The sequence below is a fragment of the Xyrauchen texanus genome, chromosome 27, assembly GCF_025860055.1.
Source record: "Xyrauchen texanus isolate HMW12.3.18 chromosome 27, RBS_HiC_50CHRs, whole genome shotgun sequence".
Classification (NCBI taxonomy): domain Eukaryota; kingdom Metazoa; phylum Chordata; class Actinopteri; order Cypriniformes; family Catostomidae; genus Xyrauchen; species Xyrauchen texanus.
Window position 1 is genome coordinate 37707797 of NC_068302.1, and position 17751 is coordinate 37725547.

Genomic DNA, 17751 nt, shown 5'->3' on the forward strand with positions numbered 1-17751 from the left:
GAGGGTGGAAAATGGTAATGTTTTTAAAAAATATTCCTGTGCAAATATTTTTGTGCAAAAAAACTTTACTAATATTATAAGTGAACCTTTAAGGAACATATTAAAATAATAAAAAAAGGCATGTCATGACCCCTTTAACATGTGTTCTTGTGTTACTATGGTGGTAACAAAGCTCAGTACTCAAGGGAACGATAGAGTTACCTTTAAATGTGTTATTATTCAGGGAAGTTGTTATCATTGTATTGACTTTAACTTACTTGCTCAGCAATATTCTCTTTAAACTGCTTCTCCACCATGACAGTAGTTGACTTGAAAGAGAAAACTTTCTGTAGAAGCAGACAGTTCACACTAATGTCTGCTACAGCGCCCCTTGTGGGAATGCTGAGAATGCAACGCTTACTTGTATTGTATTATGAATTGTGGTCTGACACATTTTGGAACGCAATAACACGCTAAATCAAAATTGTGTATAGCTAAAAGCATTTGCGCTCACGTACTTACATAGAGTATGTTTTGGCTTTCAGACTTTTAAAAAACAAAATTGGTACACCAAAGGAATGTTAAATGATAAATACAGTACAAGTTAAGCTCTATCTACAGTTTATTTAATATGCTGTCCATTGACATAGAATTTTATTTGTCCCTCAGTCTGTAAAAAAACACACACACACACACACACACACACACACACACACACACACACACACACACACACACACACACACACACACACACACACACACACACACACACACACACACACACACACACACACTTTCAAAGCTTTCAAAGCTAATGTATAGTAATGAGCTCACAGTGTGATAAAAATAGTTGACCAACATTGCAAAATCAAAATTATATATACATTTTTCAACTCCTGTCATGACCATGCAAACAGAAAAATTCACCATATGAATTATTGGTAACTCATAACCAGAAGTTCATCCACATAGAAAAATAGTCCCATCACTAAAAGGAGTATTTAGACAACTATATAGCTGAAATAGCACACATTTTGTAGGAATAAAATAATATAAGCATATAATCTGCTTTTAACCCTCTAGTACACTTGCCTAATAGACTTTTTACAAACTGAGAGTCTAAATTATTATCTGTTGTAATCGACAGCAGGCAACAGATACTGTCCAAAGAGCTTAACTTGTATTGTGTTTAAAGGTCTCTCTTTAATGAAACCGTATCCCATTCGTTAACAAATCACAGAATACAATAAATGGCCATTTGAACCACATTGTCAGTTGCACAGAAGGTCAGACTGGATAATAAAACAGTGCTTTATCTTCTGTGAAATATGCTTTAAGAACAGCATAAATAGATTTGTGCACACAAAAGATTTCACAGCAATGACCTCAAAATGTATTAATGTCACAAGATCATCTTAAAATCAGAGTGTGAAAAAAACTCAATTATTTACAGTACACAGAGAAGGGACAGAGTCACCACAAACACACATGCATTTTGGTTTCATATTACAAACCTATTCACATACACAAACCCACCTCCGCCATTCTTGTAGCAGAGGTACGGGAAACGCCAAACATTGCCTAAACCGACGAAACCTCCGGCCACAGAGAGCACGAAATCCAGCTTGCTGGCCCATTTCTCCCGCTGTGGTGGCTTGCCCTCTGCCTCATCTTCAGGGCGCGAGCCAGGACTCTTACCTGGAGATGGCTTCAAAGTGTCCTTGTGGAAATCTTTAAGACACTGCAACTTTTCCTTCTGTGCCATACTGAGTATGAAAGAGAAAAGGAGAGGGAATAAGAATTACATTATATATATATATTAGTATATTTTTGGTATATTTGTGAGTTTCTTTGTGTGACTGAGTTTGAAAATCCTTATGGAGACCCATAAGGAATGAGAAAAAAAACAAGATTCATAATAGATGAACACAATTTTACCCATTAAACTGTGTACACACATCCACTGAGATTCCATTAAGCATGTTGTACTATTATATAAGTCACTAGAGCACAAGAAAAATTGCAAATCTCAACTGCGAGCTTATGCCTGAAGCGCTGACTACAAATCAAGGACTATCATTACTGCAATGCTTATGCAAACCATTCCATGCAAATAACACAATCCAAGATCTCCAGATAACATATTGTAGAGAACAGTATGTGTGTAAAGAATTTAATTAATCTGTCCGCATGTCTACATCATTATGTAAGGAATTTCATAATGGAATTCGCTGTGTTCAACCGCCATTATAAGAAGGATAAATTACAAATAATTGTATTTTTGTCTGAATAAAAATCTCCAACATTCAGATGTAATACTGCTGCTTGTTGTATCCACTCGCAATTTCTATTGTAAGGAATTAGCTTTAATACGGGAATTATGATTAATTCACTTATTGGAGTAATATTATTCTCATGGCTTGTTGAAAATAATATCACAAATATTTTAGGTATAGCTTCAGGGCAAGGTCTTTGAAAAATCAAGTGACGATTTCACAGTCATTTCATCTTTGAATACTAACAAGACTTTATTGCTAATCTAACACATGCAAACATGAAAACAGGTTGTGAGTGAATTGTAACAGAAGGTGAATGAAATGATCTGTACAAATAAATTGAACTTTACGGAATCTGCAGACAATGCCTTGAAAACCATTTATACTTAATTCAGTCCAACTTGATTTTCAATCTGGTAACTCAAATTATATTAAAGAGACACCAGTACTTTCAGCAAAGTCTGGAGATGTACTAGTGTTTCCTTGGTTTCCTTGTATTTCCTTGCGTTGCTTGGTTCTTTGGCTCTTTGTAGAAAGTTCTGATTGTTCCGTTGATGTTTTGGACCTCTGCCCAGATCGTGGCTGTCTGTTGCTGGGATGATGAGGAGGGACTTTGAAGTGAGGCCGTCAGTAAGGGAGATATTTACCAGAAACGACGTCTCATGATCACCTGATTAGTCTAATTTTAGTGTAACAAATGGTTTATATTGGAGGACAAAGAAGTGTCTTAGCTTTTCATGGGGATCTCCTAAGAGTGTGTTCTAACTCTGTCTTTTATTGGCCATCACCTCCTCTTAGGGTCTCATTGTCGAGATGATAAGCTGCACACGTGATCGGGGTATTTTCTGATTTATGACATGTATGAGGAAAGGTCTTGGTGCGTCCACAGAACTCTCGTTGTTCTTAAGACAGTTGACACTTAATAGATGTTGCAGCCAAAGCCTGTCTGGACCCAGTCTGAATTTTCTCAGCTTCTTAATGCTTAGAGGAATTTCCAGAGGTATAGGTCATCTTTGTGTAAATCTGATGCTTCTTTATTGAGTTACTTTAGCATAGAAAATAATATTTCTTCTGCCCATGAGGTACTACAATATACAAAAATAGATTTTCTGAAGAAAATGAAAAAAAAATGGCTATGGTGTTCTGCATGGCTGGTTGCTATGCAGTTGTGAGGTATGAGCTATGTAGTTGCCAGGGTGTTGCTATGTGGTTGCTAGTGTGTTCTGGTAGGTTGCTTAGTTCAGGTTGGTTCAGGTCCCCTCCTTCAATGTGATTTAATGTGATTTTATGCCCATTTTTCCCAACTGCCAGACAAAATCATAAGTCCAATTTGTAATAGCACAACTTTCCTCTACAAACTTCAAGGTTTGAGGTATCATATCGTAGCACAAATGGGCGGGTTGAAAGATTAAGTTTAATAATTAAAAGTTTGGAGTTCAAATCCCTAACCCTATTTTGAACAATAGTAATAGTGAGGCTTGCCCCAGCAAACAACATTAACTAGCCATAAATACATACATACAGAAAATGTTTAAATATATTCATCTTTTTCACAAAACCACTATATATGGTTCCAACTAAGCAGTGTGTTATAGCCATTCCACTAATATAAGAACTGAGCTCTTGAAATGAGAGTCAGGCTAGCCAGGAAGCTGAGAGTCTGTCGTCAAATTATAGTAGCTGTCTGATATCCTCTTTGAAACTCTCACTATGAACACTAAAACAGACAAACAAACTCACTTTACAACAAGTGCCCTAATTGGCCAGAATCATTCTCTTTGTATGTATGTGGGTCTGATACATTTTGTGCCTATATTTTGATCAGTAGAGGGTCGTTCAGTGATTAAATAACATTCTCTTTTCTATTCCTTTCAAAGTTCTCTAAATTCACTTACTTGCAATTAGGGAACAACTGTCTGATAAGGTCTGGACTAGATTTGGGTAAAATTAGTGGGGGGGGGGTTTTCCAGATGCATCACGATTTTCATTTGAACGATATCGATTCTTAAATCCTTAAGTCTTCAAACGAAACCCTCTACAATGCGAGTAACCCCCTTGCATATACGACCAAGATATATGTTTAGATCACTTACAGACATTGAGTAGTTTAGTGGCAGAGAAGTTCAGCACTGAGATCCTTTCACTGCGTGTTGTGGTTTGACTCGTTCTGTGTAATGTGTGTCCAAAGACGAGATATACATTATCCATTTGTCACTGAATAGTGTCTCTTTTCATACCCTTTCTGTTCTTTACTGCCAGATGCATACCTGCCAACATCGGATTGTGAAAAAAGGGAGATTCTTTTCTGGTGCCCCCCTAGAGTAAGACGTTGCCCCGTAGGGAGTAGGTGCACAACTCAGACTGCTTAATATGCATATAGGGAGCAGCTGTACCGGTCAGTAATACCACAATGAAGATGAATAATACTAAGAAATGTATTCAAGGTCCCTTACAACATCCTTGACAGTTTTAGAAATAAATGCTTTTTAGTTATTAATAATAAAAAGTGTATTTCCTTTCTTATATGCTGAGAAATATTCCTGACCCATAATTTATATAAAAAAATATATATATATTTCTTCAATTATTTATCTTCTTTCTTATGTTTACATCAGTGTTGGTTTATATTTATTTTCATTTTTTTTATTTACGGTCCTTTATTATAATTATATATTTTTTCCTTTACATGTACTTCTGGTTTTATGACTCAGTAATTGTATTCATACATTGTTAGATTTGTGTAATTTTTTACATTTTATTGAACATTTAAACTTTTGTTTTTCTATGAAAATATCCACCGTTTTAGCATAATGTGTGGACTTTTCAGATGACGCCTTACCCACCTTATGAAAAAATGTACAACAATGTTAACTTAACGATCTGGAACAATTTTATGTGGCGCCATCTGACCAGCTTTATGGGACAAATCGCATCCCGTATTGTTTTGATACGGGACGCATCATTTCATATTTAAATACGGGTCGATCCCATATTTTACAGGAAGGGTAGCAACCCTACCTGGAGTTCTAAAACATTCGCATGAGCAAAATGTGAATGTGGAAAATCGTACATTTATTGGGGTAAATTGGGATTACATTGGAAGGAGGGGTAGAAAAACTTGAGAAACCTGGTAAAATTGGGATTGTTGGCAGGTATGGTTAGGTGTTGACCAGAAACAACAAAAAAAAACATTTAATTGTAATTACACATAGCACGGATGCAATAAAGAAGCCATGCGACTCTTGTTAATATGCAATCAACTGAAACACTTCTGGGAGACACTTGCTAAACTGCCCCTATTCTTAAAGAGACAGTCCCGTTTTATCAAGTCAGTGTAAATATTTGTAAATAGTACAATTTATGCATGTAAATATTAAATATGTAACTATATATATATATATATATATAAATATGTAACAATATATATATATATATATATACAATATAAAATATGCAATTTCAAGACATATTTATTGATAGAATACATGGAATTTGTGCATTTAAAAAAATCTAAATGATGAAAAACTAATAATAAAAAGCATTTCTAAATGTATCAAGAATGTCCCCTGTATAATTAACAGCATTAGTTGACAGAGAAATTCTTTCATAAGCAAGCAAAATGGAAATTTTACTAAAATATACTTAAATCAATTGACTCGATAATGACATGTTGTGGTTTTGTGTTATTACGACATTAGTTTCTAAGGAACCAATTAATAAAAACATTTCAGCATAATTTATCTCCCTTGAAGAACAAACAACGTGTCATAAATCATTGTGAAGTAAAACTGAAAAGAACTCCACACTAATATCTTGCCAAGTTAAAATCCCCTGGAAAGTTGCTTCAGAGTGCTGGAGTTGTGGGATACTACAAATGAGATACTATAAATAGAAACAACAACACTTAATCTAATACAATTATTTATAATGGAAGGTCACAGCAATGTTTTGTCTTTGTTTGGTTATTCAAAGATTGATTCATCTTTTAAAGTAACTGTAAAAAACTTTGCCAAGTTTGTAGGCCTATGCCTACACAATACAAAATCTGGGTTACGGCTCAACAGTCTTTTTGACATGGTACTGGCATGTTGCCATGTTTGTCTGTTTTTTTTTCTAATTTTTTGAGACATGGCACCACGGTAGTACCATGTTATTTGGAAAATATCATAATTCTTTAAAGTGCATGAATATGTTAATCATACAGTACCATGATGCCATTACACTCACAAATACATCACTATGCCCACTGATTTATAAGGGTATTTTATCTGTGGTTTTAATAGTGCAACAAAGAACAGTGTAAGAAAGAAAATAAACAAGTGTGCGCCTGTTTGTGTAAAGTCATCTCATGCCGTGCGTTATAAAAAAAAAAAAAATCTGTCTTGTATCAACTTTAAAACTGATTACACAAATGTCCCGCACAAGCGTAAGCAGGTGCCCTAATTCTCCGGCGCGCGATCCTAATTAAATTACATTTTTATAACCGTTTCATTTGGAAACATCTGTGCCTCTGGTATGGATGGAATACATTTATAAAACCATCTTAACAAGTTTTTAGGATATAGCAAGTTTGCACGACAAATACTGCCATTGCACAAAGCCACAATAGCTAAAAGGCTGCGCGCGTGCGGACACGCCTCTTTATCGGTGAACAAAAACACCCCTATTAATATATGTTCCTATTTTATCTCAGATGCACATCCATCAACGAGAGCTTTGCATTTACCGCATGATGATAAGTGAATCTTGACTGTGTCCCAAATTGTGTCTGCCTACGCGCGTGCCGGTGTTATATTGTAAGCCACATGACATATTTGAGACTATCCGTCTTCAATGGTGTCAGTGTTTGTTTACATGCACAAACAGTGCAGAATAAATGCACATTAACCTACATTTTATTCACCTGTTCCGATGGTCCTGTGGGTGCTTACACAAATATTTTATTGAGATATTAAACGGAGGCATTGTTAACCAATGCTTAAAATTAATCTTCATTGACAGTGCTTTTCAAATCAGTTGATTGCATTTAATATTTAATTACACTGAGGCTGCAAATGTCGAAGAGATTACTTAGGCGAAATAAAGAACATTTGTGCGCAACAAATAAGTCACAAAGAGGGCTTTAAATGCAATGTAATACACGTTATTCTGGGGGGAAATATGTTTAGAAGATTGTAATTATAATAATATTATTCTATTTTCAGAACTTGTGAATGCAACATATATATAATATACATATACAAATATCTTCTTTTTTTACATTTGAAAACCTTTTTATTTAAAAGAAGAGACTAGACATTCAACAAACAAAAATAATTCGGTTAAGTTAATAGAAAGGCTACAAGCTACACAGAGATGCGCTTAAAGATGCAGATCAGCCTCCAGATGCGATCAAGGTACCACTCACCTGTCTGTGCAAATTATTGCTCAAGTCCGTCTCTTGTTCTTTTGTCTTCTTGTGGTGAACCTACAAGCCAAAGAAACTAATATTTCCGCCCTCTCCCCCTCGACTTCTGTCTTATATGGGGAGAGCATGTAATAACGGTGAGTGGAAAAACACCAGACTCTCCGTGCAACAGGAGTGTGTTTCTTAAAGAGACACGCACGCTCACTTAAATTCACGTTGATCGGCGAACGGGCATCAGAGACTATTTAGAAGAGACAGGTCACTTCTGCTAAAATGAATGGGAGAAATTGGAACGCCCAACAAAGAGGCTCTAGCGCCCAACGGTCAACAGATGTAGAAAGGAAGTCCCGCCTTATAGGTAAAAGAGCCAATCACCTTCTAGATACAGACATCGCCTGTCAATCATCTCGAGAACACACGCACATTAGCCAGAGCTCTGACGTTAGCTAAACAAGCCATTTTTTGTTTTGTTTGTTTGTTTGCGTAATCTGAGGTAAAGAAGCACAGTTTATAATTCCAGTATTATCAGATTTTACTGCTGATTTAAAACATGATCTTTGATCGTAATCTTGACCAACCATTTTTGAGAATTCGGTGTTCTCCCATTCAAGTAGATAGGAGCTGCACTGCCATGACTGGAAATAGCCTTCCGAGAGCGTTCGAAATATAACCGACAGTGGACTGACTTGCTAAAAAGTTTGACAGGCATCACCTCCATCATATTATGTTGCTCGCTAATGACCGTTTCCTATGAGACAAAATTACCATATTGCTATCAATGGGGCGCATGGTGGCTCAAAAAGCCGAATCTTCCATTGATTTGCAATGAACTGTCGTATTGTTTTATTGTCTTACTGGAGACATTTGGTCACTAGAGCTTGTAATAATTTATTTAAATCTATTAATTCTGAGGATTTGTGCCTGACATACACATTGAAATCCACCACAGCCTCATCCAATCATCACAAACAACTGTGATTGGTTTATTCAGACCAGTGCTGAGAAAAGTAACAGGTATCACATGAAGCATTTCAGTGGTTTGAATATAATATAAGAGGCTACAATATAATATATGTATGTAACATGGCAATTTTTGGTTGGAATGAACACTAGAGGCACTAAAACAACAATTACTTTTATCCCCTTTCACACAAATCAGCAGTAAAACAGCAGATTATCAGTTCATAAACACTTTCGCTCTGTTCCTCACAATGCTATCTTATGACATAAAAACACTTTTACTATAGCACATGACAACATTAACATTTGCATTACATAACCAACAAAATTTACAGACTTGTTTAATCAAATTGTGCGGTAGCTCAACTGATAGACTGTTGCATACGCGATACAAACGACCAGGGTACAAGTCCTAAAGAGCAGGGGAGTCGACACGTGAACCAAAGGTGTCATAGAAGCAGCACAAAATGACATGTTTGCTTCTGAATTTTTTTTCATGTCACATTTGCTTTTTAGGCCACAAAGAGGATATTTCACCTCGAAACTGCCCTGAGACGTGTAATGAACCACATCATTCTATTTCGCGAGAAACATTCCCACAGTCATGCGATGTATGTTGCATGGGAGGAGGCACTCACATATTGTGATGTCAGAACACCCAGCCCCATGAGATTTAAAAAAATGTATAATAAGCTTTGAAGAAAGTTAGTAATATTGGTTTTCTGAGGTTTGCCACCAAACCTTGCTGTTGAGCAGATGGATGAATTCAGTAAAATTCATAATTATTATTTACTCAGATTCACTTTTATTATTATTATTATTATTATTATTATTATTATTATTATTATTATTATTATCATCATTATCATTGCATCATTGAAATTCACATATATGAATTAAATATGAAGGCAAGTGTAGAAATAAATGAGATGTACACATTTAATTTCAAAACCCTTTTGTTTATATATATATATAATTGCAATGTGTAAGTAGCAGGTGTTTAGAATAAGGTTTAAGACAAAACCGTCAGTGTTTCTCACTTCATGCTCAAAGTTTTGAATGTATAAATCACATTCAGTCTGGTGGTCACATACATTTAAACGCATCCGAAGCTCAAATCAGATCCGAAATTTGGAGAACTGAATTTCCCTGTGGGTGATCGTTTATCTGATCACTCCTTTCCATTACTACCCCACTACTACACAATATAGTATGATATAACAAATCATTATATACTCTAAATTAGTAATAATTTAATTTAAGACTCTTCAAACCTGACCAATTATAAACAACCACCAAGCCCCGCCCACTTAAATATGCCTGCTTCATATCATTCTACTCGATTATTCAATATCTATAGCTCATTCTCAAATTTTGGGTTTGCACATGTGGACCGTAAATAATGGGGACTGATGCTTGCGTCACTGTCCTGGAAAGCAAAGAGAACTGAATGCCATTCTATCATAAAACCTCGATGACTGACAAAGAATAAAATATTTCTGAGGTTGTTTTGAAGCTCCAGTCTTATGATTGGGGTGTTGACTGTGCTAAAGCTAAATCTCCAGACAGTGCTGACTGCTGAGCTTAGGTCACATGAAGGGGTCAGTGGACTTATGCAAGGGGATGATCTACCCAGACTCAAAACTTTGGGATCTAATGAATCAAAGAAAGAAAGGAAGAAAGAAAGAAAGAAAGAAAGAAATTGAAAGAAAGAGGGGGTTGGGAGAGAGCATATGTCCAAATTCTGATTGTGTATCTTAACAATGCAGGGCTAAACCACCACCAAATGTGTCTGCCAATCACAGAAAAGCCAGAGGATTGTAATCCTTTGTGGTATTTTTCCATAAAGCTGCACAGAGTGAGTGCCAGATTCATAACGAGCCATTATATGTCCTCATTTCTCCTTTCCTTATCTGCGTCAATAAAATCTTACCTACGGTAAGCATTTAGCGGATGATTACATGATACAAATCCAAGGTCATATTTTTAAAAGATATGAAGGTCTATTTTCGTATCCGTTGAATTTTGAAGATGAAAATTTGGTTCTGGTTTCATTTTCCTTTAGCTACAACGCAATATAGTAGCTGCGTATAATAAACAGTTTAGTCATCATATTCATATTTTGCTATGACATTAGCATGTGTGAGTTTGTACAGACAGAAGGCTTGTCCATGTGGCCACGCTGTGCTGCTCACCAGGATGTTAGTCAAAGGGTGAGAGCTGCATCCATTACACTATGGGGTTCCAGACTATTGCTGGTTCTTTTGTACTATTTTACCCACATACGTACACATAGGTACATGCCATGCAGCTGTTGATGTACATACCTCATACATGTTGTAATGGCACATGTTGTGATGAGACTTGGTTTAGTCTGTCAATAAACAAATGTAAGTTAGATAGTGTGAATTTAGTATCTGAAACATTAGTCAAATGGTATAAATATAGATTAAAACAGTGGTTCTCTACCTTTTTAACTCCAAGACCCCTCCATTGTCGGAAAAAAAATATTCGAAGGTTAAGATATTTAGTTTACATTTACATTTATGTATTTGTCAGATGCTTTTATCCAAAGTGACTTACAGTGCACTTATTACAGGGACAATCCCCCCAGAGCAACCTGGAGTTAAGTGCCTTGCTCAAGGACACAATGGTGGTGGCTGTGGGGATCGAACCAGTGACCTTCTGATTAACAGTTATGTGCTTTAGCCCACTATGCCACCACCACTCCTTTGGTGGTGGACAAAACTACTTGTTTATTTAAGCAAGTTAGATTGTTATAATTTTAAATAATACTTTATTTTAAGCCCCCCTTAAAACAAAAAAACTGGCAGCTGTGGTTTCCAGAACTTTACGGTAAACTACAGAGACCATGTTTTAGACATTTTAGGGTACAGCATATTCCATAAAATGCTTTAATATTAAATTTCCAATCAACTAGTTCACCCAAAAATTTAAATTCTCTGATGATTCACTTACTCTCATGTCATTCCAGATGTGTATGACTTTCTTTTGTCTGCTGAACACAAACTAATATTTTTAGAAGAATATCTCAGCTCTGTAGGTCCTTACAACGCGAGTGAATGGTGACCAGAGCTCCAAAAGCTTCAAAAAGGTGATAAGGTAAATATAAAAGTAATCCATGAGATTCCACTGGTTTAATCAATGTCTTCTGAAGTGATCCAGTTGGTTTTGGGTGAGAACAGACCAAAATATAAAACAAAATTCACTGTACATCTTGACATCAGTCTCCTTGGAGATTTCAAGCTCGATTACACCCTATACCGCCATGTAGCACACTGTGCAAGCACTAGGAAGTGTAAACATGATCATGTCTAAAGGCTGTAACGAAAGGATATACAGTACTACTAAAAGTAGTTTGAATTTGGTCTGTTCTCACCCAAAACCAACCAGATCACTTCAAAAGACATTGATGAAACCACTGGAGTCTTCTGGATTACTTTTATGCTGATTTTATCTCTTTTTATTGGAGCTTTTGGAGTTCTGGTCACCATTCACTTGTATTGTGTGGACCTAAAGAGGTGAGATCCATCCATCCATCCATCCATCCATCCATCCATCCATCGTCAACCACTTATCCTGTGTACAGGGTCGCGGGAAGAGGTGAGATATTCTTCTTAAAATCTTTATTTGTGTTCAGCAGAAGAAAGTCATAAACATATTGTTTGGACAATTCCTTTTATTACACACTGCAAGGATTTTCCACAAAATATCCCTTTTGAAAACAATTATGAGAAAGCTGACGTCAGCAAGAGTATGGTATATTAATGGTTTCTATGGGCGAGCATGTCTGTATACTGTGTTTCCAGGTTTCCTCTCTGGTCTCTGGAGCCACAGGTTACCCAGGAGGAGATTAAAGAGTTGAGGCAATGGAACAGAATGTTTTGATCCGAAAATAATACCTGTAAATCAGCTCAGCTCTGCCCTGCTGAGTTGCACTATATTTCATGATCAAATGTGTTGTGTAACGCTGAATTTTGATGCATTGAGATCTGTTATACAGAGTTGCAGTAGACTTTTTAGTTGTTGTTTTTCTTTGATAACTGAATGCACGATGAGCTTGTTGTTCCTTTTTTTGTTTGTGTCATTAGTTTTGCATTATGATTTCAGTTTTGTGTGCTTGGATTGGCTTCATTAAGTTTGCTAAAAAGGATTAGTGTAAAGTGTTTTAGCTCAGAAGTGTTTTAACAGAAATGTGAAACAGGTGGGCTGTGTGAAGTCATGTTGCAAGTCTTTCACTCTCACAGCCACTCTTGTTTTGTGTGTGTACCATATATTCCAAAGGGTCACAGGGCTCCTACAGGGAATACAGAACTATTTCATTCACAAGCATACACACAAAATAAATGCACAGTAAAAAAATGCTGCACTTGATTTAAACAATAAAAACAATGTAAAATGACTTAAATAAGCAAATAAAACCAAAGCACAAATAATCCTCTGGTCACAGCAGAACAGGAAATAATTTTTAGTAAATGCTCTATTCTTGGCCCCTGTAGATAAGATATCAGTACTGTAATTTTGTATTTTTGTAATGTGTTAACTATGTCCATATCATATTCTTTACCCTGGAGATGAGTTATAGGGATGACTGAGGTTTGATGTAACAACATCGGTTTAACCAGTTAGAAATTTGCTGCAGTGGTGAAACTTGAAATATTCTTCTTTTAACTGCTTTACTGATCCTATGTTAATAATATATTGCATTTGGTAGTTTCAGTTGTTATAAAACATGATTAAACAAGCAGGAAGATTCAGACCAAAATAAAGCACGCCATGTACGTTAGCTTACTCTGCAACTTGTTGGAGAACAAATATACGATGACTTGGGGATTCTGTATTTCTTTCTTATTTGAATAGTATTTGGGAGTTTAGGATATTTGCCTGCTATTTTCCTTTCTAATGAGCTGATTTAGAGTGACAATAATTCTTGTTTTAAATCCTGGTATAGGCTACTTGTAATCTGATCCTTAAGACATCTTGTTATGAGAAGCTGTCAAAAAGATTAACATACACTGTTAAATATTTTCCCACCACAAAACAGTAAAGAACTGGCAGCAGGGTTGCCAGCAAGTTACTGTAAAATTAATAGTGTCTTGCTGTTGCAGAAATTTACAGTTATCTTCTGTTTTTGCAAATACAGCATATAGCTGTAGTCGCCAGCATAATACTGGAAAAATACTGTGTTTTACTGTTGATCAAATTAACATCTAGATACTGTTTTTACAGCTACAGTATTCAACTGTTATTTAGCAGCATAGAGATGTCAAATTACATACTATCTACTGTTGTTGAAATTAACAGCTAAGTTCCCAGCATGCACTGCGGCATGAAGAAATGACTTAGATTTTTTACTATTTAATAGTTTATTTTGACATTTTGTTGCAGTCTAAGTTACTTGTATTTTAATGTTTAGCTTTTACTTTTTTACGTAAACCTATGTTTGTTAATGGTCACAATTGTTGCATTTTGTATCCCGAGAGTTGATTTCTGTCTTGTTAACAACTTGTGTTATGCAGTAAGTTAATTAAAATCATCAAACATTAAAATTGCTGATATGATTTTGCTGAAATATCCTGACCTTTACTGTTTTTGCTTTCATGTTTTTATGTGTAATGCATCACTATTGCCACATATAGTGCCATTTGCAAGGTAGGATCAGATTCAATATGACCTTAGGTTTTGTCTTCCAAGTAGCAGTGCATCAACTTGTGTTTCACTTAAACATAAATTGACTGGGTGGAAGAACACAATCTCATATTGAAGAAGGTCCAAGGTGCCAGCTCAAGAGAACACAACAAAACACAACTATTGAAAACAAAACAACAACACTACATAAATCTAAGACTTCTATTTAGTCTGAATAAAAGTTTTTTGCTTATTCAAGCACAAAGGCTTATGAGCATTTCACCATTATAACCCACAATGCAGTGCTATACAGTTTTTTCCCCCATAAAAAATATACGGTTTATACTGTTATATACCGTATATTATATTTATTTTCATAAATATAATATACTGATCCTTGCAACATTTTACATTTATTATGTATGTTTCTTTAAAGGTTGATTTATACTTTTTTAATTTGACTTCTCATTAGACAGACAAGCGAAGTTTGATGTGAGATGATAAAGAACAAAGGAGGTGGTCAGAAACATCATGAAGACTAACCATGTGCCACAAACTTGCATTTTCATGTGGGGTTTTTAAATATGTTTCAAAATGTCACTAACTTTCACCAAGATGATTTCCTAATTTTGAATGTTCATTTTCCCCTAATGCCTTACAAACAACAGATATTTACCATAAAACTAGTCACTTCACAGTGAGCCTGGTCTTGATCTCCCAAAATTCAAAACTTTTAACCGCAAACTAATGTATTTAAAAATCACAGTAGATTGTTGTAAATTGACAACATTTTTTACAGTGTACATAAAAGTTTGAAAACAGTTGTTTCCCTTTATAGCAATGTCAATATGATGGATGGAAGGAAAGAAAAATAAAAGTAATGAAAGAAAGGATGGATGGATGAAAAGAAAGAAAGAAACAAAGAAAGAAAGATGGAAGGAAAGTAGGGAAAGAAAGATATTAGGAAGGAAGATAGAAAGAAAGAAAGAAAGAAAGATGGAAGTAAGGAAAGAAGGGAAAGAAATAATCTCTGCCTCTCTGTTGAGGGAACGTGTTTTTAGATGGTGAGGAACTAAGCAATATCCAACATATGATAAGTGAGTAATGACACATTTTACAAACTATCTTCTTTACATCCATTTCAATATAGTGTTTTGCAGACTTAATATTCCTCTTGAGATGACATCATCAGAGCTGGCAATGAGTGAGTGTTGTGAAGTGGGTGTTGTTGGTGTAGTGGTGCTGATGCTGAGGGGTTGTAGTGTAGAGTTGTTTAAATTAGAGAATAGCATCCTCACATGAGAAAGATCTGCTGCTGCTGTGGTTAGTAATAAATGCATGGTGTGTCTGTAGCAGTTTGTGACTCAGGGACCTTATTCACACAAAAATGCACAGCTCTGTTGATATATGTCTGGGGAAACGAAAAGCTGCTCTGACAGGCCCTCATCTCACTCTCTCTCTCTCACTTTGAGCCAGTTGTCATGGTAATCCTCACTCCTGTTGCCTGGAGAAACAGGAAAACCCAGACAGAGCCCCCTTGTCATCCTTTGACAGGCCACAAAACTCTAGCAAACACAAGTGCATTTTATAGCAGGGACATTGTTTTTCAGGGGCCTAGTAACCATTATAACTGCAATTTTTTTGTATACTTAAAATGTCTATGTTCATCTCCCCCATGTTTTGGCAGAGGAAATCCTGGCACACGCAATTACTGATGGACATTTAGTTATGTAACCTTTACAGCTGATATGATGTTTTAGTTACTGATGAAAAAAAAAACAGTAAACAAAGCTGGAGAGTTTCAGGTCATAAAGTAATGCCTTTTAGACTAATACAGAGCGCCCCCCTCAGGCCAACACGAATCAAGCATTTTATAGACATTGATCAAACAGGTCAGATATACAGAATTATCCAAATATAACTGTAAAGGCAAATCAGACACATCCACCACTTTTAGGTTTCTAAATATTATTAATTTTATTATTTTGTTTTTGCTCACATTTGTACATCCCACCTTAATTCATTTGAAATAAAATTCCAATGTCAATGCATCTGATAGTAAACAAAGACATTTTATGACTTTATGACATTCATGAATGTTCTTACACAAGTCTCTTTAGAACCAACAGATCAATAACACAAACATTTGCAAACACAAAGTGCCACTGAGGACACGAGCATAACATAATGTTGTAGATTTAATAAAATAGAATAAATAAAAGGCTATGAAATAAATTAAAACCATTGCCAAATGCTTTGGTGGAACAATAGAGCTAGATAAGGGACAAAAATGTAAGGCACAATCATATTAATCAAAAATGACATGCAATTTAACAGTCTTTGTTCAATGTATGTGGACGCATTGCTGAAAACACAACAGTGCTGGAAGACACTTCAGTAAGTGCAAGCTCATTTGTTGGCATAAATAATAAACTGTTCTTTTAATGAATGGTCACCTATTACACCAACATCAGATAGAACTAATAAATTCTCTTTGGTCAAAATGACTGAACAAGTAACTTGTCAGTCCAATCATACAACACATGAAATTGTAATAAGGTTCTGAACAGACAAGTTCAAAATACATAAGCTTTCAAAACATCTTTAAATTCTCCAGACATCACGTATAATATATTTCCGTTCATAAGTGCATGCATCTTTTCACAAAATAAATCACCTTATCCAAGATACATTTTTTAGAAAACAATGACTGCATCTAAAATGTTATTTGTAGATGTAACAGCAGCCTATTTATTTGTGCCCAGCGTTCGCAAACGATTCACAACAAAATAGTTTCTGTAAAGCTCATTAAATAATAATCTGCTACATTTGTTTACGTGATGCATTTATAAGAAGGGACGGTGCAGACCCAAACATCATTATTACAAAGGATGCTGAAACACAACACTCACTACTGGTGATACATGGATTTAGCACACTGGAGTAAACAAAAAAATACAGGAACAGCTAAAGGCTGGAACGAGTTTCACACTGAATCACACTGGCACGACTACAAAAATAATCTTCTTAAATCAGTATTTTTGTCTGTTTTTCCAGTAAAAATATCTAAACATCCTTTTTCTTGTTTTAAGCATACATCTAATAATATATAATGAGGCTTATTAGAAAAATAACCTTACTTCATAAGATATATTCTCTTGAGCATACTTGTGTCTTAAACATTTTGCTTCTCTAGTAAATACATATAAACATATGATGTTCAGATACTTTTTATTGGAAAACAAGACAAAGATACTGATTAAGAAAATACATTTTTGCAGTTTGATCATATTAGTGTGTGTTACTGTTAATGTGATGCAAGTTTGTTGATGCAAAAGGTTATTTGTTTTATGTGCAAGTAAAGCATTTCATAAATCACACACTGTCCCCATCTAATTTCCTCATCTCTTTTTTTTAGCACTCGAGGCCAATGCTGGCGAGCAGGAGCTCAAGGGGGCAGAGTTTCTGGTTGGCCTCC

General features: G+C 35.5%; 1 protein-coding gene across 1 annotated transcript in view; it reads right to left on the bottom strand.

Annotated features, from left to right (window-relative positions):
* Positions 1 to 7942, bottom strand: part of LOC127620594 (sodium- and chloride-dependent taurine transporter-like) — a 31506-nt gene extending 23564 nt beyond the window's left edge. The window contains exons 1-2 of the mRNA XM_052093764.1: positions 7665 to 7942; positions 1518 to 1747 (exon numbers count right to left, since the gene is read on the bottom strand). Of these exons, the coding sequence (XP_051949724.1) occupies positions 1518 to 1746 (229 nt within the window). The 5' untranslated portion in view covers position 1747; positions 7665 to 7942. The remainder of the gene's footprint in view (positions 1 to 1517; positions 1748 to 7664) is intronic.
* Between the last annotated feature and the right edge of the window lie 9809 nt (positions 7943 to 17751).